The sequence below is a fragment of the Psammomys obesus genome, unplaced genomic scaffold, assembly GCF_907164565.1.
Source record: "Psammomys obesus unplaced genomic scaffold, mPsaObe1.curated_primary_1811, whole genome shotgun sequence".
Taxonomy (NCBI): domain Eukaryota; kingdom Metazoa; phylum Chordata; class Mammalia; order Rodentia; family Muridae; genus Psammomys; species Psammomys obesus.
This window is the reverse complement of record NW_026596125.1, coordinates 15,962,983-15,979,753: the sequence shown is the minus strand read 5'-3', so window position 1 is coordinate 15,979,753 and position 16,771 is coordinate 15,962,983. Positions and strand designations below refer to the sequence as shown.

At 45.7% G+C, this 16,771-nt stretch overlaps 1 protein-coding gene across 1 annotated transcript in view; it reads left to right on the top strand.

Moving 5' to 3' along the window:
- The window catches only part of Nrap (nebulin related anchoring protein), a 67,207-nt gene that overhangs the window by 8,436 nt on the left and 42,000 nt on the right, over positions 1–16,771 (top strand). Inside the window, exons 6-14 of the mRNA XM_055591757.1 lie at positions 158–262; positions 1,658–1,762; positions 2,402–2,506; positions 3,611–3,718; positions 3,988–4,089; positions 6,965–7,069; positions 7,889–8,005; positions 11,396–11,503; positions 12,466–12,570. Coding sequence (XP_055447732.1) covers positions 158–262; positions 1,658–1,762; positions 2,402–2,506; positions 3,611–3,718; positions 3,988–4,089; positions 6,965–7,069; positions 7,889–8,005; positions 11,396–11,503; positions 12,466–12,570 — 960 coding nt within the window. The remainder of the gene's footprint in view (positions 1–157; positions 263–1,657; positions 1,763–2,401; positions 2,507–3,610; positions 3,719–3,987; positions 4,090–6,964; positions 7,070–7,888; positions 8,006–11,395; positions 11,504–12,465; positions 12,571–16,771) is intronic.

Sequence of the window (16,771 nt, the reverse complement as noted above, 5' to 3'; positions counted from 1 at the left end):
GGTGAACTGTGTGAGTGTGGGGTGGGCTGGGGAGTGTGGGGTGGGCTGGGGAGTGTGGGGTGGGCTGTAGGGGGTGTGGGTAGACTTCAGGACTGTGGGGTGAACAGCCAAGCATGCAGGGACTGTGTCTGGATGGATTCTCATGCTTCCTTTCTAGAGAGACTACTGGCCAGGGTATGGAGAGGGTAACACTTGGTGTCCCGGAGCTCTGCCCGACCCTGAGATTGTAAGGATGGTTGAGGCTCGGCAGTCTCTTGGTGAGGTAAGGGCCTGGTGAACTACTTACAATTAGTAGGTAACAATTCCTTTAATATTCCTTTATTTTTAAGATTGCGTAGACAGAGCACCCTGCCCCCTTATTAGTCCTGTCATCATGGTGAAAATACCTGACAGGAACAGAAGGGGAGGCATTATTCTGGCTCCTGGTTGCCGAGGGCCTTATCGCAGTGACTTGTTCACAGTGTCTACAAGAACTCAGGCTGGAGCCTGAGGTAGACATAATCTTCAAAGACTGATCCCTACTGACCTACTTCTGACAGCCATGCTCCACCTATAAAGGCTCCAAGTCATCCCCAGAATAGTGCCACATGCTGAGCTAGGGAACATTGCTCAAGGCATGAGCCGGGTAGTTGAGTTTTAACGCTTCTGCCCCCAAGACTCTCACATCCCAATGTGGGACTCAGTTTCCTCACATGTCAAAGACTGTCTAGTGTGAGTAAGTTAAGGATCTAGCAATGGGAAGAACTTGGGTTCTTAGGGTGCTCCTGCAAAGTTCGCTCTAGCCAGTAGGAAGCGATGGGGGCCAGGCAGAGAAGTCACTGTAGTGACAGGAGCTGACATCAAGGATATGTCAGGTCAAGAACGAGGAACACCAGGGCCTCTGGAAGGAAGGAGAGGACGGGGAGGAAGGAGACAAACTCTCCTCCTGTTGCTCCAGAAGAAGCCAGTCCTGGTAGCCCTCACTAGACTCCTTACTCCCAGGACTGTGGGGGATGCTTGGGCAGTGCTGGGTAGACAGGGCTGCAGCAATTAATCCTAAACTGCAGGTGCTACCCTCGCTCCTTTTGTACATAGCTCCTCTTTGAAAAACCTTGAGAAACCACTGTTAGTTTTCTGTTTGGGTTGCTTTGGTTCTTCAAGACAGGCTTTCTCTGTGTAGCCCCAGCTGTCTGAGAACTTACTTTGTAGCCCAGGCTGGCTTCAAACTCAGAAATCCTCCTGCCTCTGCCTTCCAAATGCTGGGATTAAAGGCATGTGCCACCACTGTCCAACTATTGTTAGTTTTGTTAGAAACTGTTAGAAAACAGCACTAGAAAGCATTTTTCTCATTAGAAACGTTAACCCTCAGAGATGCTCAGAAAGTAAGGAGGAGGAAAGACATTTCTTTCCTGGGTTGCAGAACTGTTCCAAGCAGAACTGTTTGGATTAGTGGCTGTGTTATGATACAAGGCCACCTGAGGGAACCTTGCCAGGCCCCTCATTATGGGACATAAACACTGGAGTTCCTTAGTCTTGGTGGTGTTAGTCAAGCGCCACGTTCAGACTTATCCCAGAAACTGATGCATTTCCCCTGAACAGAACGGTCCTATGTCACGGCCTTTATTGCACTTTTGTGACTTTCCGTCTGTTCTCATGCTGCTGTGTTTCTGACCAGCAGGGGTACACAGAAGACAGTGAACAACAGCAAGGCAAGGGGAGCTTCCCGGCCATGATCACACCTGCCTACCAAAGGGCTAAGACAGCCAACCAGCTGGCCAGCCAGGTGAGGGCCCCTGAGTTCAGCTCTAGCCTCAATGCTGCAAACTTTTGACATGAATACAGCCAGATCTGCAATTCAGGAAAACACATGAGGAATGTTTCATAGGCTTGTGGGGAAAACCGTGTTTTCCTACCATGTGTCTTGTGTGCCTTGATTGGGCTGCATTCACAAAAGGTAGAAAAGGGAAGATGAAGTGACCCCGTAACTTACCCAGTGACTAAAATGAATGTTTCTCCGGGTTGCTGGTTTTTCTTAGATCCGTCTGCCTGGAGAACCGTGTTGCTTGTGGGTTAAGGGCTCAGGTTTTAGAGACAGAAACTTAGGATTTGAATCCTGGCTCTCTCAAACATTCTCTGTATAGTTCTGTCCAAATTACTTTTCCTTAGATTCTCATTTGTGGTAATAATAGCTATCCTGGTTGTTACTGCTGGATGCTCACATGAGTTCCTATTAGGTGACAGCTGGAAGCATGTGCTTACTCTGTAAGTTGGTTCATTGGTGAAGATGAGTATCTGTGAGCACAGGCTTGGAACAGGTTTGTTTTGCTGCCCGGAGATGTAGCTTCTAGAGCGCTGTAAGGCAGGGTCCTCTGGAGGCCTCATGTAGGCCTGGCATGGCTTTGACTCAGTTTCTCCTTATCAGGTGCAATACAAGAGAGGCCATGATGAGCGCGTCTCCACGTTCACCCCGGTGACAGACACTGCTGAGCTGCTACGGGCAAAGGCTGGGGACAAGCTCCAGAGCGATGTAAGAAATGAGGCCGGAGGGCCAGGGAGACAGACCCGTGCACAAAGCCTTGGCCACACAAGCCTCAGAGTTCAGGTCCCCATGACACAAAAAGCAGACATGCGTGATGCCCTGCCTGCAGTGCCAGGCCTTGGAAGGTGGAGACGGCAGCTCCTGGCTCAAGCTGGCTAGCTAGAGCAGCCGGAAGCAGAGAGCTCTGTGTCAAGTGGCAGACCCCGCCTCAGTGCTCAAGGTGGAGAGCTACCCAGGAAGACACCAAAGGTCAACTTCAGGCCTCCCTGTGTAGGCTCACGTATATGCAAATGAGCCTGCACACGTGAGTGCTCAGCTTCAGGTGAACACGCATGCACATGTACATGTGTGCCACACACACATGCACAGTCTAATGCATGGTGATCCTTACTCAGGATCTGCCTCCCTCCCTCTTTTTCTATCATCTGGAGGAGAGAGGAGGAAGAATGGAAGAAGAAACCTGGTCCTGCCCAGGCACCAGGAAGGAGTTTCTGAGGTCATAGCCATAAGTCAGCCCTACAGGCCTTGTGAGAACTCTTTGAACTGAAGTCATTAGATTGCATTTGTAGCAAGCCAGGGTCCTCAGATGTGAAGCCTCTCGGCCACTGCAGAGCTGAGAGGGTGCTGTCAGACTTCTGAACATGTGCCACCACTCCCCTCTCTTGGCCCAGATGGTCCATGGCGAGCTCGGTCCCAGAGCCAAGTGTGGTTCCAGACAGAAAGCTGGTGCATAGACCACTGTGAAGTGGTCTCCACACGCCCTGGCTGGGGTCTGTGGCTGAGATGTCCACTCCATCCCCCAAACTCAACATCAGCCCTTCAACTGACCCCTCTGCCCAGCCCCACGGCCCAGAGCGCACATGTGCTGAACCCCACGTTGTGTGTCTTCATGAGGCAGGCGTCATGCCGGGCACTGGGAGTGAACAGGCGGACGAGGAGAATGTGGTCGCCATGCTGTAAGCTGTCGCACACATTAAGAGCGGTCCACAGTGATAGGCAGGGGTCCGTGGAGCTCTTCAGGGCTCCTCTCTCAGACTGTCTACGAGGACGGCAGAAGGTCGTTCACTTGTTTTCTTCTTTTCCATTCTCTAGGTGAGGTCCACAGAAGACCATGCTCAGCAGAGAGGGAAAGGCAGTTTTCCTGCTATGATCACACCTGCCTATCAGATCGCCAAGAGAGCCAACGAGCTGGCGAGTGATGTAAGTGCCTGTACTGTCAGGCCTGGGGAAGCAGGGCGTTAACACGGGTCAGGAAGTCCATCTTACTCTCTGTTCTTATATGCTCGCCAAGGCCAAGAGGCACCTTTTCCTCATAGTTGTCAATCATTTTCCCTGTGACATTGACTTGCCACTTCATGACTCGTACTCCTTAGACCCAAGCAGAGATAGAAAACTCCGTGAAGCATTTATTTCTATTCTAGTGGCTCTTGTATTGGGACTCACTGAGTTCTTCCTGACTCTCCGAACAGGTGAGGTACCACCAACAATATCAAAGAGAAATGAAGGGGCTGGCTAGTCCTGTCGGAGCAGAGGGCATCACGGCAAAGGAACGCATAGGCCAACACGGCCAGGTACGTGATGCTTCTGGGAGTGGTCTTCTCCAGGCCAGTTCTGTTTGTTCCCTCCAGCTGAGTCAGCTGTGGACATACGGTCAGGGTTTGGGCTTGGGTCCAAACACTGTGCAGAGCTCAACTCAGTCTGCTTGGGTGACAAATCCCAGGAGCCTTAGAAACAGGAAGAAAGATTGAACCTGTGCAGGGTGCTGGTTTGGCAATCACAAGGCATGTTCATCTGTTCACTGAAGGGCTGTTACAAGGAACCAGACTGGTTGTGCTTTTGTTCATCACTGTGTGAACATTGAGGGGCTGGGGAGCCGGCTTAGTGGGTGAGAATGCTTACGGTGTAAGTAGGAGACTTCAGTTTAACTCCCACCAGCACCCTAAAAAAAGGGGGAACAAAGCTGGGCATTGCCACATGCAGTAACAGAAATTACTTCCTTAGGAAGTAAATATTTCACTGAGTTTGCTAGATAAAGTGCTATATTCTAGAAAGCACAAGCCTTGCTCCCCGTTTGGTTTCTCAAAGCGACAATGTCAGGTCAGGGAGTAGAAAGGGCAAGATAACAGACTCAGCGGGACTCATGCTCTCACATTCCCGGTGTAACTCGGTAGCTGAAAGTCATCAGGAGATAAAGGAAGCACTATTGCTGGAGTCACAGTAGAAGAATACTGTGTGCTTGTGTGTGTGCCTGTGTGCATATGTGTGTTAATGATACATTCAGTGAGGTTAAGTGATATTTTCTTAATTATTTGGCAGCAGGCATGAACTATATAGCAAACCACACAGAACTGATTTCTCCTCTTCAGGAAAGCCACATCACCATGGGTGGCCATATGCCCACGTGACTTTGGGATGTATATGAAGATGGGTTTTGACCCCTTGGCAAAAATATTGGCCTAAGCAAGGAACGCTTAATTTCAAATTTAAAAGGCAGATTAATCAGATCATACAAGCAAACTATAGTCACCTTGTTTTAAACTCAGTGAAATATGCTCTTATCTCATAGTTTAGAAAACTCAGAAAAACTTCTATGAATCAATTTTATTAATTAAAAATACACCTTGCTGGAGCTAAGAGTGATGGCTTGCATCTGTAATCCTACAACTTGGGAGGTTGAACCAGGAGGATTGTCAGGAATTCAAGCCCGGAAAACATAGTGAGCTACAGTCTAGGCTGGGCTACATAGTGAGATTGTGTCTCAACAAACAAACAAGCAAACAAACCAAAAAAATCTTGCTTTTATATTTGGAAAAAAACCCAGTATGTGTTTTCACCATCTTACCCACCGGTGGTTATAACACACATATAGTTTTATTTGTGTTCATGCACATTTGGAAAACCACAAAGCCCATTATCAGCGAATCTTAGAACTTTTCCCCATCTTAAACCTTTTTCATTACTTATGTTTGACTCAGAGCATTCTGGCAGCCAAACAGGAAGGAGGGCTAAATTAACCAATTGCCGTTGGTGGTGGGAGAGGCACCGTTAGTGGCCATGGAGGGAACTCGGTGCAGCCTGGCATTTTGGTGTTTGATGTAGCAAATGTCTTGTCAGGCACGAGCAGGACAGAGTTAGAGGCAGGCAGGCAGATCAACTATAAATATCTGTGGTGCCTTAAGTGCCATGCCACACAGCTCGTTCTTGCTAATGACTAGCTACACCCACAAAAACTATACGACGCAATAAATTTGTTATTCAGAACCAAGCAATTCCCCAGTAGAAGTCAGTACCTAACACACACACACACACACACACACACACACACACACACACTTTAAAATAATGTTACCAACACAAGACTAGAGAGCAGAAAACAAAAACCACAGAGGCCACACCCAAACCAAACAACAATAAACTTAGATCCTTGTCCCTCCTCTGAACTTACCTTTTTCTTTTCCACTTATTATGTTTGACTCAAAACATTCTGGCAGCCAAGCAAAAAAAAGCTCAAGCTCATCAGATTTCATTTTGATGGTAAAAAGGGGCTGGCCACTTAAATTTGATCCAGGTATTTTACTTGGGAAAATGTTTGTGCTAGAGTCCCTCATGGTTCTCTTGAAGGTAAGTTGTCTTTCAGAGGAGAGTGTGTGACCCCAGGAGCTCCCTGGGTGGGGTGCAGAGGAGGAAGTAGCTGCCTCTCTCTGCCCAGGGCAGATCTGGGAGAGGGAGGACTCTGTACTTCAGCAAGAAGGCTCAAGTAACTCCATTTAGGGTGTCCCCTCTCAGTCACAGGATGCTGGTTTTGTGAAAGGTTTTTCTTTATGGGAGAGTGGTGTCAGGGAAGGAAAGGAAAAATGAAGACGAGAGTGATGATCCTTATTTTCCAATACATATTTACCCCATTTCAGAGACTGACAGCAACACGCAGTTCCTCTTCACAGAGTTACAGAAGGATTTATTCTACCTGATTTCTGGGGAACAGCATCAGAGATGTCAAACACCCTTCTGTGTAAATCTGCCACTGGGTCTAAGCAAAGTAATAGTTGAGACTAACGGGCACTTCCCTGGCCTGAGCTCAAACATAACAGCCTGGAAGTGGGCAAGGCTCTTGGCTTATCCGATGTTGTGATGATTGATGAGGATGATGGCAACAGATGTGTGTATGTGTGTGTGTGGATGTATGTATGTATGTGTATAAATATGTATGTGTGTGTAAGTATGTATGTGTGCGTGTGTATGTATGTGTATGAATGTATGTATGTATGTATATAGTGGTCCAGGCTCCAGGGTCTAAGATCTCATTCACCATGCAGTACATCTCTGGGAGTCGTTGGAATGTCCACTGTGAAGGAGCTTTTCTGAAAGCAGTCTTTGGAACTGTTACTGCTGACCCCACCATGCCAGCAGGAACACATTTCTGATCAAAGTTTTTGATTGACTCATCAGGTTTACTCAGAAGAGTGTGATGAACCCAGGGGAAAGGGCAGCTTCCCGGCCATGATCACCCCAGCTTATCAGAATGCCAAGAAGGCCAATGAGCTTGCTAGTGACGTAAGTACTGGCAGAGCCTCTGAGGAGTGGGTTAAAGGTGCTGATGGCTGCACTTTCTGAAAGCCACACTCAAACACATCTGTTAGTACCTGGGTCCAAACTCAGGGTGTCCTCTTGATCTGTTCATAAAATTTGATTACATTTATCTGCTCATTTAGATCATTTGATAAATGTATAAATGCTGGTGCAAGCAGACAAACGGGGACGAAGAGATAGTCTTTGCTAATACTCCATTATGAAACTGAGACTTTTAGGGGAAGCTCACTGAAAGAAGTCAGGTGATTTCAAATTAGGTGCGGCCCAGTGAGTGATAACTAGTTTTTATTTGAAGAACATTAGGCAGCTGGCAGTCCCTGAGAAACAGCTGTAGTTAAACTTGGTCAAGTGTGGTGCTCCCTACAGCTCGGAACCTGAACTTTGTCTCTGACTGAACCTAGCTCATTTCACCCCTTCACCCTTCTTCATTCTGCCTCTCTTCAGTGAGTACCCAGGTACCCAGAACAGTGCCACCTCGGCCCTGAGATGGAATGCCAGACAAGCAGAAATGGTGTTGAAATTTCGGGCACAATGGAGCTGGACCTTCCCTCTGCGATGGGAGCCTAAAGAATGCCTCTCCCTTCCTTCAGGCTGTGTTAGAGTACAAAGTAGGAGAACTGTGGAGGCACCAGGAAAAGTTTTAACACAAAAGAGAAGCAAGTGGCTTCTAGAGTTAATAAGTGATTTTTAAAACCCATAGGAATTTTCCTTCCTTTAGGGAATTTCGTTGCTAATGTTACCGTAGCATCCACAACTCCAGACATCTTTGTGTGCTTCTTCCAGATAAAATACAGGCAAGACTTTCATAAGATGAAAGGCGCGGCGCATTTCCACTCCCTCACAGCCCAGGACAACTTGGTTCTTAAGCAAGCTCAGAGTGTGAACAAGCTTGTGAGTGAGGTGAGTGTTGGGGACAGCCATACTCCTATACTGCCCCTCTTTTCTCTCAGACAGTGAATGCAGTGGCCGTTTACAAATGATGCAGGTGGTGGTGGCTTGTGCCTATAGCTCTGGCACTTTCTTGACAGGTGAGGGAGGAGGATCAGGAGTTCACAGCTATGTGGTGAGTTGGAAGCTGGCCTGTGCTGTGTGAGACCCTGCCTCAAAACAAGCAGACTGGAACCACACATACTGTCCTCATTTACCAGTCTCCAAAAATGCACATAGAGCCAAGCGAATTAAAATTTTCCCTGTTGGATCAAAACTTTCTTACTAAATATTCTGAAGTGCCAGTCAGCAGATTTGTAGTTGTCACTGAGAGTATTGGATAATGCAACTTTGAGAGATTTGTTTGTTTGTTTTTTAATTCCGTGTGTGTGTGTGTGTGTGTGTGTGTGTGTACGTGTATGTGTACACATCCGAGTGCAGGTACCGTCAGAGGCCAGAAGAGGGTGCCATATTCCCCTGGAGCTGGAGCTATAGGCAGTTTTGAGCTGTTCACCTTGAAAAACAAACTCAGGTCCTCTGGAAGAGCAGCAAACACTGTTAACCTGTGAGCCATCTCTCTTGCCCCTATGCTCCAACTTTTAAGACCATAATTTGTTATATTAGTGTGGATCAAAGTCTAGGCTATTCCAGTGCTGTGTGTCTCTTTTCACTGGCGTGCAGAGAAGCTGTGTCTGCCACATGCATTCCCTGCTCCTTCCGGGCTGGCCTGGCTGCTGGAGCGCGCACATTGTTTGAACCACCCATGTTTGAGCCTTTCTGAACCTGGACTAGTTGGCAGGAATGTATGTCCTTGAGCTTGCTGGAGCGCTGGTGTTACTTCATAGTGGCTCCTGTCATCTGCACTGTTGTTCAGTCCTTGAAGACCTTTGAGTGGGTGCATTGGATCTCTCAGGGGCTGGAGATCCTCCACGTGGGTGCTGGGAACTGAACCCAGGACCTCTGAAATAGCATCTCCTCTTAACACTGAACTGTTTCTCCAGCCTCCACTTTAAGTTAAGGAAATCTCTCTAGAGTTAGGATTCACGTACATCCACAGTTTTGCATTTTTAACTATATCATATTATCAGCATGAAAGTGCACCTTGCATACTTTAAAAGGCACAGCTCCACCACATAGTTTTATCAAACACTGTAACAATTTCTGTCCTTTGGCGGGTGATCCCAAGGGCACTTCCTACTTCATTTTGCTCTTATGATTGTCCAGGAAGAGGTGCCAGCTCCGTCTCTCTTTGTGGTACTCACCATTAGCTGCTTTCTGCAATTCCCTGGGACTGACATAGTCTATTTGATAACAATAGCCTCACATCCTGCACCCAGGTACCTGGAGAGCTTATTTTAAATTAAAGATGGTCTGCCTCGGAGCAGGCTCCTTTATGATATCCTTTTGTAAAGCTTTTCTGTTAAATTTTCTTGATGTGTTCACAGAGAGCCATGTATTCGGGTCTTCACTGAGAGGAGTTTCTCAAGGGGACTTATCTACGTAGTGGGCTCTCACATGGCTAGTCTGGGTGTCACATAAACACCCAACACTTTGCGCCAAGAGTACCCACACCACTTCTGAAATCATGTTTGCCACCATCATTATTATTATTTGAGGCTGAAGGACACCATATTGGGGAGATTCCATGTCACTGAGTTACACCCCAACCTGTTTTATAGTTCTTGATCTGTGTGAAGCATTACAATACCTGTTATTGAGAAGGACTATGTATTTGTAATTTTCAGAATGACATACATTACTTTATTATTTATTTTTATAAAGGGACACACACACACATGCATACACACACACACACACACACACACACACACACACTTTCAGTACCCTCTACCCTACTTTAAATCTTGGATTGACTTGACTCAGTCAAGTCCTGGGATGTTTTCAAGAATGACCTAAGGTTTGGCTCCATTAAGCGCCCGGTGTTTGGGATTTCAAGGTGGAGTATAAGAAGGATCTGGAAAAGAGCAAAAGCCACAGTATCAACTACTGTGAGACACCCCAGTTCAGGAATGTGAGCAAGATCTCCAAATTCACCAGTGATGTGAGTTATAGGTTCAGCGTCTGCCTGAGCACGTCTTGTGAGTTGAGCTTCCGGGCCTCCCAAGAGATGTACTTTGTGACCATGTCCTCTTGTGTTGGAGAAGCATGGCCTCTCGGGTGCATGGTACACTGGTTATCCAGTAATTGGTTCAGAGTGTCTTGTGGGATTACTCTGCTTACCCCAGATAATGTCACAACCCCAGTGTTCCCCTGCTTGGCTGTAGTGACCGAGCCTCAAGGCAGGGCTGTTTGTCCGTGCTATCTGTGTGGCACCGCGGTTGTTCCTGGTGCTGGATGCTAGCATGGAAGCCTCAGAGAGCATGAGCTGTCTCCTCACTGTGACTTTGTGCTTCTGAATTGAGATGTGCACTCACTTAACCTCCACAGTTAGCCTCCGAGCAGATGCAGTTTCCCCGATTTGCATGTGACCAGTTGTTCGCCAGAGCATCACTTACAAATATGGATTTTCTCGGGGAAGGTTTGAAGATGTACTCATTCCATTTTGATTTTCCTTTTATTTGATAAACAGCATTTAGGACAGGACTCATTTTTCTACGTGGTTGCCACAGTGACCAATTTTTACATCATAAAACTTGACCAGGATCAAATTCTATTCTTTGTGTATAGTCATCCCTCAGGACCCACGGGGGATTGGTTCAGGACCTCTTACTAGATGCTACAATACTCAGATACCAAGTTCCTTATATAAAATGATGTAGCACGAAGCGTAGCCTTCACATAGACTTCAGCTCTTTTCCAGATTACTTATAACACCCACTGCATCAAAAATGGTACATAAATAATAAAAGGACAAACTAAGAGAAAAGCCTACACGTGGTTAGTACAGATAGCTACAACTCTCTTTTCAAATATCTTTAGTCTGTGGTTAGTTGAGGCCACGGAAGTAGATGCTATGGATACGGAGGGCTGACAGCATTTTCACAAGGAGGCAGTAACATGTAAACACTTGGCTTGTGGACCAGAACCACACAACTGGGCCTTGTCCACTGGTTGTCCACTGCCAGCTCCATACTCTCATGGTACATTTCCACACTGGAACAGTCTGGTAAATTTAAAACTAAACATATAAAAATGAACAAACACACCCAGTCTGCCTGGTGCACCCCATGACACTTATCTGTGTGCTTGCCTGCCTGTCTTTCGTCAAATTCATCAAATGCTCTTTTGAAATTTAAGTTGTATATAAAAAAAGTTTTCTTTCCAGTTTTTTTAGACTTAGACAATTAAAATAAATACAACTGGTTGGGGAAATTTCACCAAAAGTTGAATGTTTCCTTGTAGAATAAATATAAAGAGAACTATGAGACCCACCTGAGAGGCCACTATGAAGGCGTCGGCATGGACCGACGCATGCTCCACGCTCTGAGAGTCGGCAGCCTGGCCAGCAGTGTGAGTGGTGTTTGAGGGACAATGGGAACGAGCGGGCTGCAACGGGAAGAGTCTGGCCAATCATTTTTAACCCCCACATTTACATATTTTGATATGTAAAAACAGACGCCCACAAATCTTTAAATGTCAATAAATACAGTAAGGAATGTGAGAGGTCCCGACAGCCTTGGTTAGCTTTCTTTGGCTTGAAGGATCTGTTATAACTGATCCAGTGTAATAAAATGCTCTACTTTCTAAGCAATGAGGTAAAATGGCGCCTATTTGAAATGCTGTGGGATTTCAAAGCCTCTGTGAATGAGAGCGGTTCAGTTAGGGGTAACTTTGTTTTCAGTCACTGAAAACGTGCTATGACCATACAATAGTTAAGGTGATGGGTATAACTATTCATCAGAGATGCCATGGAAACTCCTGACCTCTCTCTGGCTTCACCGGTCTAGATCACAGATATGCACATACCAGATTCTAAATCTTGGCAGCAATGAGCACTTGAAGAAGGTGGTTTCACATTCAAAACATCCAAATGTTGGTTTTCTTCTTCCCAAGGATGCTGATGTTGGCCGTAAAAAAGATAACTAAAACACTCTGAGGTTTTTAACTTTTTATCCATGGTCTTGAAGTTTGCCCAGAAACACTTTCATTATATACCTGTACGTAAGTGTTCATTTTAAACAAAAATGAGAGGTCTTATAATTAAAGACAAAAATAAAATAAGTGTACGACAGATGGAAGTTGACTGATTTTGGAGTAATTAAGAATAATTCAAATTAGTTAAAGGCAAAAGTGTGAACATAACTTAATTTTCTTTTGAGGTGATGAAAGTGAATTAATTTTGTTTCTAGTTATTTAAAAATATGACATTCAGAAAAGGTCAGGGGAAAGCGGGAGCTGATTTCTCCTGTCTTCGGGTTTCAGATTGGGTCAGGGGAAAGCGAGAGCTGATCTCTCCTGTCTTCGGGTTTCAGGTTGCCTACAAGGCTGATTATAAACACGACGTTGTGGATTACAACTACCCGGCCACTCTCACCCCGCTCTACCAAACAGCGATGAAACTGGTTCCCCTGAAGGACGTGAGTTCTCCACTACCCTTTTGTTCTGTGGCTGGCAGCAGAGCAAGGCTTAGGCAGCGAGATGGGAAGAAAAAATCACATCAGTGTATTAGAGATTGAAGGGACTGGAAAAGGGGCCTGTCCTGCCTCTGGAAAGTCCGCATATGCGTGACTGAAAACTCACTTTCTATGTAAAACTTGGATGATTCTGCTTTGTCTTGAAAATATCCTAAAGTTCAATTTCTCCTCTTAGAATTTGGAGAGCTACATCTGCTGAGCACATGTATAGTAATTATTCCTAAAAATGATGACCTTAAAAAAATTAGGATGTAGTATGCTAAAGATGAAGTAGGTATAAACTGAGAAGGAGTGGTAATGTTAACTACCTTTTCAAAGGCGCATATTGGCAAACATAGATGGATGGATGGATGGATGGATGGATATATAGAGCCCTTATTTGTTCCTGTATTAAGCTTATGAGTGGTTTGGCATCCCAAAGAAAACAATACAAATAATTAAAATTATTGTTTTGCTATCACATAATTTTATTATGTGTTTAATATTGAAATTTTAGAAAATACAGAAAAAGCATAAAGAAAAAGATAAATTAATTCACCCTCTCAAATATGAATTGACCTCATAGCGAGCCAGCATAGGTGGTCTTCAGGCTACAGTCTAATGAGGAATTCTGCCTGTGTTCACTGACTGCCCAGTGTGCTTTCCTTCAGCTACTGTGGGCTTAGCACAAGACCAGCAATCGGGTGGGGTTTTCCTGCTGGTGTAGGACCTGACCTCTCCCTCTCTTCTGCTGAGAGTGGATATGACAGGATTGATCCGGCTGGATCTGAAACCATGTCTAGACCATCAAGGAATAAGAGTTGGCAAATGACAGCTTGTTGGGTGAACGGTATTTGTGAAGGTGAATGAAGCCGGGTATGAGAACCAGAAGGATAGAAGGGACCAAAATCTGTGCTTCTTTTTCCCTGGGAGGTTGTGTTAGGTTGATGTACTTGTTTTATCCTAATGAAACCAAAGCATCTTTATTTTGGGTTCCAAATGCTTGGTGGGCTTCTTAGCAATTAGAAGCAAAATCATGAGCATGTGTGTTAAAGCAAGCCTGACAAATAGCACAAACAAAATGAGGTGGATTTCTGCAGGTCTGTATTTCCATCGTGACATCATCCATTATGATAGTTCTGCCTGTATAGTTCTGTCTCCATCAAATTATACTCCTGAACTGTTGTAGCTAGCTCAAGATTAGACCAGACAGTGATAGAGATAGGGTTAGGAGATAGCGACTAAGCTGGCAGCACCTGGATCATGCCCAGGTTCATTATTTGTTTGCTGTGCCTTCATGGAGGAAAATTAAAACATCGCCTACAAAAGGCTGTTATGTTTTCTGAGGCAGAAGTCAGCTGGGACTTAGTCAGGCTGATCTACAAATGCTCCTTTTCCTCCTTCCTCATACTCTCTTGGTTTTGTATGCATTTGAGCAAATTATTTTTAACATTCAGGAAATTTGGAAAATCCTTTTTCTCCTTTTTTTTTTTTTTTCAGGTTTGTGGTCTTGCCATCTGGTAGCCTTAAAGGGGGTAAAATAGCCATGAAATTAAATATACCATGGATTCTTAATTAGAGGGCATTCCTTCAGATGGATTTTTATAAACACTAATAGAATTAAAATGGGGCTCTATCTTTAGCATAGAACCTTTCAGAATGGAGATTGAAGCAGTGTCCAAGCATTTGTGAAACTAATCATGGAGGCTGTTAATTATGTCCTGCAGAGAAAAGTAATTGTGCTCAGTGTGGCATATTTAGTGCAGAACTATCAGGAAGGAATGAGCTATTTTTAAAATACAGTTCTGTGACATTTTATCATCCTAACTTCTGAGTCCTAGTAAGACTCTATTATGAGTTGATAATTTTCCCTCTGAATTAATGCATTAGGCAGTCACAGCTCTAATCTCATTAATAGTTGACATTGAAATGACTTTATATCACCAGTTTTCCCTACATACTCTGGACATACAAAGTTTTTTCTCCTTGAATTATTAATGAGAAAAACACTAAAGGAAAGGTCTCCCAACCCAACAAAGCAGTCTGCTCTGTGCCTGAGGGTCCATATGTGCTTTTTAGAGACAAACTTACCTGTCATTTGTTTGCTCATGGAATGGGTTTCCATACAAGTCAGAGGCCTCTCTGTAAAGAACCCCTGTCCATCTGTAATAATCCCGAGTGTTCCAGGTAAACTGGGCTTACAGAGCCTAGGCTCGGGGGAACAGCCTGAGGACCCGCTGGATGGTGGTCTGGGTGCCTGTCACGGCTTTCCCCCTCACTAGCTGAGCAGCCCACTTTAGGCCCCCGTGCCTCCTTGCTTCCATGTGATGTGGGGGTTACTGCAGGGTGGTTGGGGTTAAATAGGTGAGGCTGTGTGGAGCACGGGGAGCCGTGGGAGGCACACAGCAAGTACCCTGTGTCAGTCATAACTGCTACTGAGTGATCTTGGTGGGGCAAGTGAGCAGGGGGAAGACTGGGAGGCAAGCTGGAGGCCATCATGCCGAAGGTGGCCTCAGGGTTATTTCATGCATGTCAGGGTTTTGTTTGTTTGTTTAATATGGACTTACTTGCCAACTCTTGAAATGACAGTGGACCTGGACCAGGCATTGTGCTGGGAGTTTGTGGTTGCGATGGTTGTCTTGCCCAGAAGACAGCAATTACAGCCTTTCTTCCTACCTTCTGGCATTTACGCTCATTCCGTTCCCTTTTCTAAAGTGTTCCCTGAGTCTGGGAGGGTGGAATGATGTCTTGATTAGGGTGAGCATGCACCCATGACTTATTCTCAGCATCTTGTGCATCTGCAAGTCTCTCATTGACTACCTTTTCCTGGGAGGAGAAGCTCCTCTGAGGAAGGTGGAGAACGGCATTGCCTCCAGGCATAAGCATACGTACATGCTTATGTGAACTTGCTTTATTTCTTCTTGGCAACAACTGGAAAGTAGAGTCACTGTGTGCCTCATGCTGATTCGTGAGGCCACGTGAGAGACCCAAGAAGAGAGGAGAGTGGGTAGAGACACTGAGACGACACTGGCATCCTGGCTGGGCTGGCCAGACCCAGGCGTCCAGGAGGGAGGGCGGCATCCAGCAGGGAGCTCCACCTGAGCCAAGCAGCAGCTCAGCTGGCTCCTGTGTGTGGAGAGGCTGGGTATTCTGAGGGATCCTGTCAGCATGGGTACAAAGCTGAGACTCATCTGGAATGCCTGCGTGGGCAGGGCTCTGTCTAATCGTGCTTGCTCTGCACAGATGCTGTGTCTGTTGAAACAGTGAAAGAATGAACACATGAGGCCAGATAGGTGGGGGGGAGGATTAGTGATGAGTTTTCCCTTGGATTTCGGGTGAATGAAATTTTGGCCAGCCACAGCTTCACCCCTTGGCTTTCACCTAATCTTCTTGCTGCCCTAAGTACGGTTTTGGGATTCTTGCTCAGCTCAGCTCAGTTCCCTCCCATGTTCCCTACCCTCAGGCCACAAACCTAGGCCTTGCAGCACTTTTCTCAGATTCACTTTCCTTCCAGTCTGGTCACGGTCAGGTGCATTTAGAGGAAATAAGCTGGTTGGATGAGTTTATTTCTATGTACAAATGACAGGTAACACTTCACTCTTTCAAAAGTAATTTGCATTTACAAAACTGAAATCTGGTAGCCCCAACTATCTAGAGGTAAGAAAGCTGGCGGCCAGTGCAAGAAGCTCTATGGGGGACCCCAGCTTTTCCTCTTTCAGGAAGACACTGAAGTACGGGCAGTTTCCTTGGGGACTATGAAAAAGTGAGAAAGAGGGCCAAGCAGCTGCTGCTGCACAAGAGTAGGCTCCTCATAGGCCACTGGTGCCTCTGCCTCTCTCTCTCTCTCTCTCTCTCTCTCTCTCTCTCTCTCACACACACACACACACACACAACACAACACACACACAAGGGCCAAGGCCTTGCTCACTGGGAGAGAGCTCAACCAAAGGGCACAAAGCCCTGGATCTACCCTTGGCACAGCAAGGGAATAAAGCAGATGGCACCTGTGTGACATTGGCTAGACTTTTTCTCTCTCTTTCTTTTTCCATTTCCTCTTTTTAAAGCACATCTCTTTTATGAAGTATTAGACATACAGAAAATTGCTGTAAATACATATCTACATATATATATATATATATATATATATATATATATATATATATAT